Here is a 13,311-nt window from a genome sequence, read left to right as displayed (position 1 = left end):
AACAGTGTCACAGTTCTCCATTTATTAGAGATTTGGTGTACGATCCCCCCCCCTCACCTCTGGCTCCCGGACTGACCACTCCCACGGCTGGGCTGGAGGCGTATCCCATCAGCGAGCCTGGCCCCGCCTGCTTCCCATTGGCAATGGACATGTGGGTGGGTGGAGCTGTGGGCAGGTTGAAGATACTGTTGGGCAGGTTGTGCAGCTGAGGGGAGGGGCTCTTGGGATTAGAACTGGCTGATAGGGTGGGCAGGATGTATTGGACCTGTGTGATGGCTTTGCCCCCGGGGGATGCCAGAGATGACGAGGAGAGGAACTGGGGCTGGAGCAGGGAGAGGGGCAGGGGGCCGTTGGTGTGGTTGTGTGTGGGGGCAGAGACGGGGGCGGTGGGGGGCAGCTGGTGGTGGGAGGACGGATGGGGGGAGGGACTGATGAGCTGGACGGTGGGCTGGCTGTGCCCCGGGAACACCAAGCTGGTCACTAGCCCCCCTGGACCCGCCCCTGCACCTATGGGATTGGGTGAGGATGAGGAGTAGTACCCAGGCCCTCCGCTTCCTACTCCGGAGCCAATCAGAAGCTGCGCTTGCTGCGATGGGAGGGACCTCCTGTCTGGTGGGTGAGGAATGGATGAAGCTGCTCCGTCTCGGGGTTTACTAGCGATGGGGACTGGCGTGCTCACGACCGGACGAACCACGTTGGTCACCACTGTAGAGGCCACTCTGACAGCCCCCAAGCCCAGGACAGGAGACAGGCCAAGGGGGGTAAGGGCAGAAGGAACTGGGCCTCCGGGGCTGGAGATGACAGAGTGGCCTGAGGAGGACAGGGAAAGAGAGAGGGATGCCACTCCTCCATCACCACCTCCCTCTATTCCTCTCTTCCTCCTGCGGTCTGAGAGCCCCCCTCCTCTCTCCTCGTCGTAGCGTTTGGAAGGGTAGGAAGAGAGAGAGACGGAGCGTCCGTGGGGGGTGGGCTGGGAGGAGGAAGAGCAGATCACTGGAGCAAAGACACGCTGCAGAGACAGAAAGAGAAACAACTAAATGTCTGTAGCAGGGTGAAAAGCAGAAGGACTAAAACATTTTACGCTTCTCTAAATAACAATAATGTATCAACAACATGATCAGTCAGACAACTGTAACTGAATCTAGCCTTGATAAAGGAAGAGACTTACCTTGCGATCGCTCTCGTTCCCAGAGGCGTTGTCACTGTCGCTGTCCGTCACTCTCTCCTTACACTTCAGGTCTATGGAGCTGGCAGGGTACTGGTCCTCTGTAGGGGGAAAGGGGAGTGAGGGTACTCATGGTTTATGTGCATAAACACCCATTTCTAACTTCCTCTGCCAGTATTTTGTACATGTAATATGCATGTCTGGGAATCGTTCATGTGGAATTTCCTGCGACCAGATAGACCTTTATTGTCCCTGAAGGGCAATTGAATTTCTGAGTTATTTCTCAAACTGTCCAATTAAGATGATGTCATTATGGGAAAAGAGCTCCCAGTAGTATTGTGTTTCCCAGCAGTGTAATAACCTGAGTTTTACATGTTTACAGGGGCTTACTCCAAAATAAGCTTATAACTGTTGTTGAGATGATGTCACAGCACTTTAGTTTCTCACCGATGACATCGTCGTCTCCCTCCTCTTCACAGATGACCATGCGTTCTTCATCACTGGTCATGTCCTCACTGACCCCCCTCTGAGACCGGGACAGGGTCTGGGCGCGCCCCGAAAACTGGCCACCACCATCCCCACACATCTGAGAGAGGAGGAGGAAGAGGAGGAGTAAGAGGGAGCCAGATATAAAAACAACAAAGTGATGGATGAGAGGGACGAGTCAAAATTGACACAGCAAACTAAGAAACCTCTGTTTATCATTGGAGTAAAGTGGCTGTGGTGAAAACAACATTATGTAGCATGGCCTTACCTGTGACAGTTCGGCCAGGGCCTGTGTGTTGCCCCTCTCACTCCTCTCCAGGCTGTGCACGGCACTCTGGGAGAAGGCTCGGGGGCGGGGTAGCTGACCTACATGCCCCTCCCCTGGATTCCGCTCAGACACACCCAGCAGGCCAGACCCCACCCCTTTCAGCTCCACACCATGGGGCTCTGAGAGAGAGAAAGTAAGGGGGGGGGAGAGTGAGAAAGTGGTGCATAGCGAGAGGAAAGAGTGCGCTAGATAGATATTCAATCATAATGTTTTAGTGATGACAGAGCTCAGAGGAAACCTTGGCAATCAAATGAACATCTCTTCCTTTCTGTTATCTCTTATTTGGGTGTATTGAGCAGCAGTGTGTGACTCACCGGTGGTCTCAGACATGCTCCTTTCTCTAATGTCTTTGCCTCCCGGCCCCGGGAGCCCTCGGCCATCAGAAGTAGACTTCTTCCTGTCTTTGTTGCACCACTTCCAGTCTGGGTGGGCCTTAAAGTGGGCCTCCTTCACCTGAGAAAGAGCGAGAGCGAAAGAGAGAGAGAGAGAGAGAGAGAGGAAAGAGAGAGAGAGAGAAAGAAAGAGAGAGAAAGAGAGAGAGAGAGAGAGAGAGAGAGAGAGAGAGAGAGAGAGAGAGAGAGAGAGAGAGAGAGAAAGAGAAAGAGAGAAAGAGAGAGAGAGAGAGGATGAGCAAACAAAATACAATCATTTTTTGGCTGCTTAGTCAGGTCAGACTAAACCATTGCACTAAATTGGTGTGTGTGTGTGTAACACCTGGAAGGCGAGGTCATGATATTTCTGCTTCTCTTTGGGCCCCAGGGCGTACCACCACTCGCCCAGGATCTTGCTAACCGTGCGATTGTCCTGGTTGGGGTGCCTCTGGTGCACCAGCGCTCGATGACGCTTACTGAAGATCATGAATGCGTTCATGGGCCGTCTGATGTGGTCCTTCTCCCTCTGAGAGGGAGGAAAGAATGATTAGATCAGGGTGAGAGAAAGCAGAGCGCCTTGCCAGGGATTCTCCTCTTTTAACACTGTGATTATATGAGGAACGGAATGTATGACAAGGTAAGAGATGAATTGAGAAAATGAGTGAGCCAGAGACAGGTGAGATACCTTGTTAGGGCTGATCTTGTCCCCATCTTTGGGCAGGGCGCTGAGGGACTGAGTGCGTCTCTTCACAGGAGTCACAGACAAGGGCTCAGGAAGAACACTGGGGAAGAACCTGAGACAGACAGGTGGAGACAGAACCATGACAACATCAGATATCTCTGACTGAAACTAATAAAAAAATAAAAAAAATAAAATTACAAAGATATTATTTAAAAAAATATCTATCTATCCATCCATCCATCCATCCATCCACACACACACACACACACACACACACACACACACACACACACACACACACACACAGTTGAAGTCAGAAGATTACATACACTTAGGTTGGAGTTATTAAATCTTGTTTTTCAACCACTCCACAAATTTCTTGTTAACAAACTATAGTTTTGGCAAGTCGGTTAGGACATCTACTTTGTGCATGACACAAGTAATTTTCCCAACAATTGTTTACAGACAGATTATTTCACTTAATCACAATTCCAGTGGGTCAGAAGTTTACATACACTAAGTTGACTGTGCCTTTTAACAGCTTGGTAAATTCCAGAAAATGTCATCATGGCTTTAGAAGCTTCTGATAGGCTAATTGACATCATTTGAGTCAATTGGAGGTGTACCTGTGGATGTATTTCAAGGCCTACCTTCAAACTCAGTGCCTCTCTGCTTGACATCATGGGGAAATCAAAAGAAATCAGCCAAGACCTCAGAAAAAAAATTGTAGACCACAAGTCTGGTTCATCCTTGGGAGCAATTTCCAAATGCCTGAAGGTACCACGTTCATCTGTACAAACAATAGTACGCAAGTATAAACACCATGGGACCACGCAGCCGTCATACCGCTCAGGAAGGAGACGCGTTCTGTCTCCTAGAGATGAACGTACTTTGGTGCGAAAAGTGCAAATCAATCCCAGAACAACAGCAAAGGACCTTGTGAAGATGCTGGAGGAAACAGGTACAAATGTATCTATTACCACAGTAAAACGAGTCCTATATCGACATAACCTGAAAGGCCGCTCAGCAAGGAAGAAGCCACTGCTCCAAAACCGCCATAAAAAAGCCAGACTACAGTTTGCAACTGGACATGGGGACAAAGATTGTACTTTTTGGAAAAATGTCCTCTGGTCTGATGAAACAAAAATAGAACTGTTTGGCCATAATGACCATGGTTATGTTTAGAGGAAAAATGGGGAGGCTTGCAAGCCGAAGAACACCATCCCAACCGTGAAGCACGGGGGTGGCAGCATCATGTTGTGGGTGTGCTTTGCTGCAGGAGGGACTGGTGCACTTCACAAAATAGATGGCATCATGAGGGAAGAAAATTATGTGGATATATTGAAGTAACATCTCAAGACATCAGTCAGGAAGTTAAGCTTGGTCGCAAATGGGTCTTCCAAATGGACAATGACCCCAAGCATACTTCCAAAGTTGTGGCAAAATGGCTTAAGGACAACAAAGTCAAGGTATTAGAGTGGCCATCACAAAGCCCCGACCTAAATTCTATAGAAAATTTGTGGGCAAAAATGAAAAAGCATGTGCGAGCAAGGAGGCCAACAAACCTGACTCAGTTACACCAGCTCTGTCAGGAGGAATGGGCCAAAATTCATCCAACTTATTGTGGGAAGCTTGTGGAAGGCTACCCAAAACGTTTGACCCAAGTTAAACAATTTAAAGGCAATGCTACCAAATGCTAATTGAGTATATGGTAACTTCTGACCTACTGGGAATGTGATGAAAGAAATAAAAGCTGAAATAAATAATTCTCTACTATTCTGACATTTCACATTCTTAAAATAAAGTGGTGATCCTAACTGACCCAAGACAGGGAATTTTTACTAGGATTAAATGTCAGGAATTGTGAAAAACTGAGTTTGTATGTATTTGGCTAAGGTGTATGTAAACTTCCGACTTCAACTGTACACACACACAATGGTGGGTGAGAGATAAATAAATATATCTCACCCACCATCATACCTCTGTACCAAAAATGGAACATAAAAAAAAAGACAAAAACAACTCTCTAGGCGAGTGTAGGTCTAAGGAGAGAGATTTGCATAAAACTGTCACTCTTTCACACACACACACAAAGAGCAGGAAAAGTGGCTCATCTCCCCAGAGACAGTTCAGTGGATTCAGCAGACAGCTCATAACAGTCAATGGACAGCAGCAGCCTGGCCACTGGCATTCTTTTCAGTTATTTTTGATGTTTTATTGTCAAACACACCAGATAGGTGCAGTGAAATGTGTTGTTTTACAGGGTCAGCCATAGTAGTACAGCGCCCCTGGAGCTAATATGGGTTTAGTGCCTTGCTCAAGGGCGACAAATCTTTCACCTTGTCGGCTCGGATATTCAAACCAGCAACCTTTTGGTTACTGGCCCAACGCTCTAACCACTAGGCTACCTGCCGCCCTGTATATTCATTTAGCTTATATTCATATAGCCATTCATATGGCTAGTAATAAAGCACAGAAATGGAATGCTTTCGTTCCTCACCTCGTTGTTCAAATCCCATGCTGCTCTACATGTAGGAGTATAGTAAAACGTCACAGTGGACGCGTGGAGCCACCCACTCTACTCTCACTGCCCCCAAACAAATCTTGGCAGACCGAAAGTCGTCTGTTCTTTCGACCAATCAATTGGTCTAAATTTTCAAACGTGTGTATAAAATCAACTATATGCATTGAGCTTGTTTGATGCTTGACGTGGATGTTGATTCAGAGGGGTTGGGTTAAATGCGGAAGACACATTTCAGTTGAATGCATTCAGTTGTACTGACTAGGTATCCCCCTTTCCCTTTAAGCACACTGTTTGATTAAATATGACAGATCAAGATAACCAGCAGAAAAAATAATAATTCACCTGACCCGACCATGCTCCTCCAGCTCCTGCCAAACATCCCATTTACCACGCGGGCCTGCCATCATTCACTTACTGTGTGTTTACAGGCAGTTGAAACACGGCGACTTTAAATCATTAGAACACATTCACCAAAAACCACAAAATACCCTTGGAATGGGGTACCTGCGTGTCCTGATCACGTCTGGTGTGGATGGACAAAATCGACATGCGCGCGATGGCACACGCGGATGCACGCGCCCGGTCTGGTCAGCATGTAAGTGCACAACAACGCTTAAACCACAACAATCTGATTGGGTGGGCCTGTCAGGGCTTGGCTCCCCAGTGGGTGGGCCTCTGTCCACCCAGGCCCATCCATGTCTGCGCCCCTGATGCAAAAAGCGCATGATGACAGTCGCGCATTACAAGTAGCCTACTAACCAACTCTGACTAAACTCTGTAAATAGCTGGTTTGTATATCCTTTGTTGCCTTAGTTAGCATTTACTGGTAGATAGCGTACGTTGAAACTTCTTTCATACCCTACCAGCTACCAATGTCATTCTTCTCTGAGCTGTTCCATGCCAAAACCATTTGAAAGCTACACACTCTTACTACCTGCAGATGATATTCCATTGAAACTAGGCTGTGTGCATGTGAATATATTTCACTTGCTTTGCGATTTTGTAGGCTACTTTCTGCATAATGTCTCTATTGTACTTCATAATTGATAAGTCGTACACCTCCACTACACTACTTTGATACGCTTCAGCAGGGATTAAGAAGTTAGTATATGCAAAGCCAACTGGGAAACTGTACATGCGTATACCCTACACCACTGGCCCTTTGGGTTTAAACTGTACCTGCGTATACCCTACACCACTGGCCCTTTGGGTTTAAACTGTACCTGCGTATACCCTACACCGCTGGCCCTTTGGGTTTAAACTGTACCTGCGTATACCCTACACCACTGGCCCTTTGGGTTTAAACTGTACCTGCGTATACCCTACACCACTGGCCCTTTGGGTTTAAACTGTACCTGCGTATACCCTACACCGCTGGCCCTTTGGGTTTAAACTGTACCTGCGTATACCCTACACCACTGGCCCTTTGGGTTTAAACTGTACCTGCGTATACCCTACACCACTGGCCCTTTGGGTTTAAACTGTACCTGCGTATACCCTACACCACTGGCCCTTTGGGTTTAAACTGTACCTGCGTATACCCTACACCGCTGGCCCTTTGGGTTTAAACTGTACCTGCGTATACCCTACACCACTGGCCCTTTGGGTTTAAACTGTACCTGCGTATACCCTACACCACTGGCCCTTTGGGTTTAAACTGTACCTGCGTATACCCTACACCGCTGGCCCTTTGGGTTTTAAACTGTACCTGCGTATACCCTACACCGCTGGCCCTTTGGGTTTAAACTGTACCTGCGTATACCCTACACCGCTGGCCCTTTGGGTTTAAACTGTACCTGCGTATACCCTACACCACTGGCCCTTTGGGTTTAAACTGTACCTGCGTATACCCTACACCACTGGCCCTTTGGGTTTAAACTGTACCTGCGTATACCCTACACCACTGGCCCTTTGGGTTTAAACTGTACCTGCGTATACCCTACACCGCTGGCCCTTTGGGTTTAAACTGTACCTGCGTATACCCTACACCGCTGGCCCTTTGGGTTTAAACTGTACCTGCGTATACCCTACACCGCTGGCCCTTTGGGTTTAAACTGTACCTGCGTATACCCCACACCACTGGCCCTTTGGGTTTAAACTGTACCTGCGTATACCCTACACCACTGGCCCTTTGGGTTTAAACTGTACCTGCGTATACCCCACACCACTGGCCCTTTGGGTTTTACAAAAAGTTCACTCTCCTACATGAGTGCGCTGGTATTAGGGTTCATCTCCTTTCAGAATCACAAACCTGTCACACGCTGATGGCCTATAGGTTCACCACTGTACTAACCTGTCACACGCTGATAGCCTATAGGTTCACCACTGTACTAACCTGTCACACACTGAAGACCTATAGGTTCACCACTGTACTAACCTGTCACACACACTGATGGTCTATAGGTTCACCACTGTACTAACCTGTCACACACTGAAGACCTATAGGTTCACCACTGTACTAACCTGTCACACACTGATGGCCTATAGGCTCACCACTGTACTAACCTGTCACACACTGAAGACCTATAGGTTCACCACTGTACTAACCTGTCACACACACACACTGATGGTCTATAGGTTCACCACTGTACTAACCTGTCACACACACACACACACACACTGATGACCTATAGGTTCACCACTGTACTAACCTGTCACACACACACACTGATGGTCTATAGGTTCACCACTGTACTAACCTGTCACACACACACACACACACACTGATGGTCTATAGGTTCACCACTGTACTAACCTGTCACACACTGATGGCCTATAGGTTCACCACTGTACTAACCTGTCACACACTGATGGCCTATAGGTTCACCACTGTACTAACCTGTCACACACACACACTGATGGTCTATAGGTTCACCACTGTACTAACCTGTCACACACTGATGGTCTATAGGTTCACCACTGTACTAACCTGTCACACACACACACACACTGATGACCTATAGGTTCACCACTGTACTAACCTGTCACACACACACACTGATGGTCTATAGGTTCACCACTGTACTAACCTGTCACACACTGAAGACCTATAGGTTCACCACTGTACTAACCTGTCACACACTGATGACCTATAGGTTCACCACTGTACTAACCTGTCACACACTGAAGGTCTATAGGTTCACCACTGTACTAACCTGTCACACACTGATGGCCTATAGGTTCACCACTGTACTAACCTGTCACACACTGAAGACCTATAGGTTCACCACTGTACTAACCTGTCACACACTGAAGACCTATAGGTTCACCACTGTACTAACCTGTCACACACTGAAGACCTATAGGTTCACCACTGTACTAACCTGTCACACACTGAAGACCTATAGGTTCACCACTGTACTAACCTGTCACACACTGAAGGTCTATAGGTTCACCACTGTACTAACCTGTCACAAACTGAAGACCTATAGGTTCACCACTGTACTAACCTGTCACACACACACACACACTGATGGTCTATAGGTTCACCACTGTACTAACCTGTCACACACACTGAAGGCCTATAGGTTCACCACTGTACTAACCTGTTACACCTATAGGTTCACCACTGTACTAACCTGTTACACACTGAAGACCTATAGGTTCACCACTGTACTAACCTGTCACACCTATAGGTTCACCACTGTACTAACCTGTCACACACTGAAGACCTATAGGTTCACCACTGTACTAACCTGTTACACACTGATAGCCTATAGGTTCACCACTATACTAACCTGTCACACACTGATGACCTATAGGTTCACCACTGTACTAACCTGTCACACCTATAGGTTCACCACTGTACTAACCTGTTACACCTATAGGTTCACCACTGTACTAACCTGTCACACACTGAAGACCTATAGGTTCACCACTGTACTAACCTGTCACACCTATAGGTTCACCACTGTACTAACCTGTCACACACTGAAGACCTATAGGTTCACCACTGTACTAACCTGTTACACACTGATAGCCTATAGGTTCACCACTATACTAACCTGTCACACACACTAATGGTCTACAGGTTCACCACTGTACTAACCTGTTACACACTGATAGCCTATAGGTTCACCACTATACTAACCTGTCACACACACTAATGGTCTATAGGTTCACCACTGTACTAACCTGTTACACACTGATAGCCTATTGGTTCACCACTGTACTAACCTGTCACACACACTGATGGTCTATAGGTTCACCACTGTACTAACCTGTCACACACACTAATGGTCTATAGGTTCACCACTGTACTAACCTGTCACACACTGATGGTCTATAGGTTCACCACTGTACTAACCTGTCACACACACTAATGGTCTATAGGTTCACCACTGTACTAACCTGTCACACACTGATGGTCTATAGGTTCACCACTGTACTAACCTGTTACACACTGATAGCCTATAGGTTCACCACTGTACTAACCTGTCACACACTGAAGACCTATAGGTTCACCACTGTACTAACCTGTCACACACTGAAGACCTATAGGTTCACCACTGTACTAACCTGTCACACACTGATGGCCTATAGGTTCACCACTGTACTAACCTGTCACACACTGATGACCTATAGGTTCACCACTGTACTAACCTGTCACACACTGATAGCCTATAGGTTCACCACTGTACTAACCTGTTACACACTGATAGCCTATAGGTTCACCACTGTACTAACCTGTCACACACTGATGGCCTATAGGTTCACCACTGTACTAACCTGTCACACACTGATGACCTATAGGTTCACCACTGTACTAACCTGTCACACACTGATGACCTATAGGTTCACCACTGTACTAACCTGTCACACACTGAAGACCTATAGGTTCACCACTGTACTAACCTGTCACACACTGATGACCTATAGGTTCACCACTGTACTAACCTGTCACACACTGATGGCCTATAGGTTCACCACTGTACTAACCTGTCACACACTGAAGACCTATAGGTTCACCACTGTACTAACCTGTCACACACTGAAGACCTATAGGTTCACCACTGTACTAACCTGTCACACACTGATGACCTATAGGTTCACCACTGTACTAACCTGTCACACACTGATGGCCTATAGGTTCACCACTGTACTAACCTGTCACACACTGAAGACCTATAGGTTCACCACTGTATTAACCTGTCACACACACACACTGATGGCCTATAGGTTCACCACTGTACTAACCTGTCACACACACACACTGATGGCCTATAGGTTCACCACTGTATTAACCTGTCACACACACACACACACACTGATGGCCTATAGGTTCACCACTGTACTAACCTGTCTATAATAGATAAAAAGGCTGTTAAGATATTCATGTTTCAAGAAAGGAGTGTATATATTTGGCCTGGAGAGGCGGTTCTATGTGCTGACTGAATGGAAGCTGATAATTAGGAGTTTTTTTACTGTGGGAAGAAATTATGAGTCCTCACTGTCCAAGACAGAGTCAAGACCGAGTACAAATGTGTCCAACATGTAGAGAAGACCAAAAGACTCAATATGTGGTCTCGAGACTGGACTCAAGACCGGTCTCGAGTACTACAACTATGTAAAAATAGCCTACATAAAGCCAACAAATAAAAACAATGGAGCCTCCAGGTAGAAAATATCCTTAGAAAAATAAATATCCTATAAATCACATTGGCTATACATGGCCTGTCTGCAAGGAACTTGAAACATTGTATCAACTTGTGTCAGCCCAAAGCTCATGCTAACAAACTTGGAACATTGTATCAAATATTCTGGACCCTCAGAGTTTCGCTCCAGTGAGCTCGGGACAGACCGTAGGCTATTAGATCTCATCGGGTAGGACTATTTCATGACGTTTCCACTGGATCAGAACATGATATTTTCCCCTTTCACGCTGAGTGGTTATCGAAAGGGAGAGAGCTGGAAAGATATTTCAAATACATTGAGGAACTATTGTCACTCTCAATGGATGAGGTGAAGAAAACATGACTTTGAGAAGCTCCACAGCTCATTAGTGGTGGTGCGTTAAGCCAATCAGAAATACTATCAGATCCCCAAATTGGCCTACATTTGCACACAGGCAAGGTAGCCTGTAGTCTTACTTCTTTGCATAATCAGGTACACATCCTTACTCCACATTGACAGTAGCGCTCCAAACAAAAGACAATGACTACAAAGAAAACTCGTAAAAGGGATGAAATAAGCCAAAACTTGTTTCGCACAAGTTTAGTATAGGTAGTGTAAGCTAACAATGTGTCCACTCTGCCAATGAGAACGGTAAAAGACTGGATTAACAGTATATTAAATGCAATAACAAAAATGACCGTAACCAAACAAACATTATGGATTAGATATTATAGGAATTAACGGTAAATTTACTACGGGTGATATATGTAATGGGGAATTGATAGACACTAACAATCACACACAAACAATTCTCACAATGAAGTTATGAAACAATGGACGTGCACAAATTGCGGTAGAGATGTGCATTATGCATCCTAGCACACTCCCCTTCCTCTTGGACTGTGCCATCCTCCACAATGAATTAGTTCACTGAGATGGGCGCGAATCAGACAAGTGTCTCGTGTTTAATAAATAAATATCTACAGTACCAGTCAAAAGTTTGGACACACCTACTCATTCAAGGGTTTTTCTTTATTTTACTATTTTCTACATTGTAGAATAATAATGAAGACATCTAAACTATGAAATAACACATGTGGAATCATGTAGTAACCAAAAAAAAAAAGTGTTAAACAAATCAAAATATATTTTATATTTGAAATTCTTCAAAGTAGCCACCCTTTGCCTTGACAGCTTTGCACACTCGTCTTACAATGTAGAAAATAGTAAACATAAAGAGAACCCCTGAAATTAGTAGGTGTGTCCAAGCTTTTGACTGGTACTGTATATATCTTCTACTGCTCAACTAAAAAAAAATATTGGTTGACCAACAGCCTAATGACCAAACAATTGACTAATTGGGGTTAGCCCTTGTGTCCACACACACACACACACACACACACGCATATATGCAGTCACGCACGCACACACTTACGGGTCATCCACATCACTCTCAGTCTCACTGTCTGGCCTCTCTCTTTCGGCCTCCCTCTCCGGGGCCAGGTCGTCTGTGGAGGGAGTCAGCCGTGTTGTGGGTCCTCTCTCTAGGGAGGGAGGACACTCGTTGGCCTCCTGTAGCAGCACAGGACCCCCCTGAGACTCTGAGAAAGACAGGAAAAGGGGGCATTTTTGCAATGATTCAAATCTCTGATAGTTATCTGGTAATACCAATGTTTGTGTTACGTAATCCATTATGTTTCATGTGTTTGAAATCATGGTAGAAATTGTAATCTTGCTGGGATTTGGGTCGAATTTCACCCACAACCTACCTGTTTTCAGACTGGCAGCTTGGGGGTGATTGATTGGTTGTTGGCCCTCACCAGACTGAGTAGAGGCATCTGACTGGGTTGGTGCCAGGAAAGGGACCAATGAATGCCAGGGAAACACAGGAACTGACCGGGGTTCCACGTTGGTCCAGACTGCAAAAAAAATACAAAGAAATGGTTAGGCCTACTCCTTTTATTCAGTGTAATCCAGTCAGTGAATATTATTTTTGAGCAACAGTTTATGGACTCACAATACATCCAGACAATGCACTCCTCATAGTAAGCTAGCTTAAACATATTTTTATAAAATCTCAACTTTCATGTAAACAAGATTCTATTTCCAGATTTTGGGAACATATTGTTGTTAGCCTGTACA

At 45.8% G+C, this 13,311-nt stretch overlaps 1 protein-coding gene across 2 annotated transcripts in view; it reads right to left on the bottom strand.

Moving 5' to 3' along the window:
* The window catches only part of LOC115177039 (protein capicua homolog), a 49,445-nt gene that overhangs the window by 10,308 nt on the left and 25,826 nt on the right, over positions 1-13,311 (bottom strand). The window contains exons 2-10 of one of the 2 annotated variants that reach the window (XM_029737497.1): positions 12,939-13,088; positions 12,605-12,770; positions 3,036-3,144; positions 2,694-2,876; positions 2,294-2,432; positions 1,920-2,098; positions 1,613-1,751; positions 1,169-1,266; positions 58-1,009 (exon numbers count right to left, since the gene is read on the bottom strand). In XM_029737497.1, the coding sequence (XP_029593357.1) occupies positions 58-1,009; positions 1,169-1,266; positions 1,613-1,751; positions 1,920-2,098; positions 2,294-2,432; positions 2,694-2,876; positions 3,036-3,144; positions 12,605-12,770; positions 12,939-13,088 (2,115 nt within the window). The remainder of the gene's footprint in view (positions 1-57; positions 1,010-1,168; positions 1,267-1,612; positions 1,752-1,919; positions 2,099-2,293; positions 2,433-2,693; positions 2,877-3,035; positions 3,145-12,604; positions 12,771-12,938; positions 13,089-13,311) is intronic. The other variant, XM_029737498.1, reaches the window with a different exon arrangement.

Source organism: Salmo trutta, chromosome 37 (assembly GCF_901001165.1).
Source record: "Salmo trutta chromosome 37, fSalTru1.1, whole genome shotgun sequence".
Lineage (NCBI taxonomy): Eukaryota > Metazoa > Chordata > Actinopteri > Salmoniformes > Salmonidae > Salmo > Salmo trutta.
This window is presented reverse-complemented; position numbering and strand designations above follow the sequence as displayed.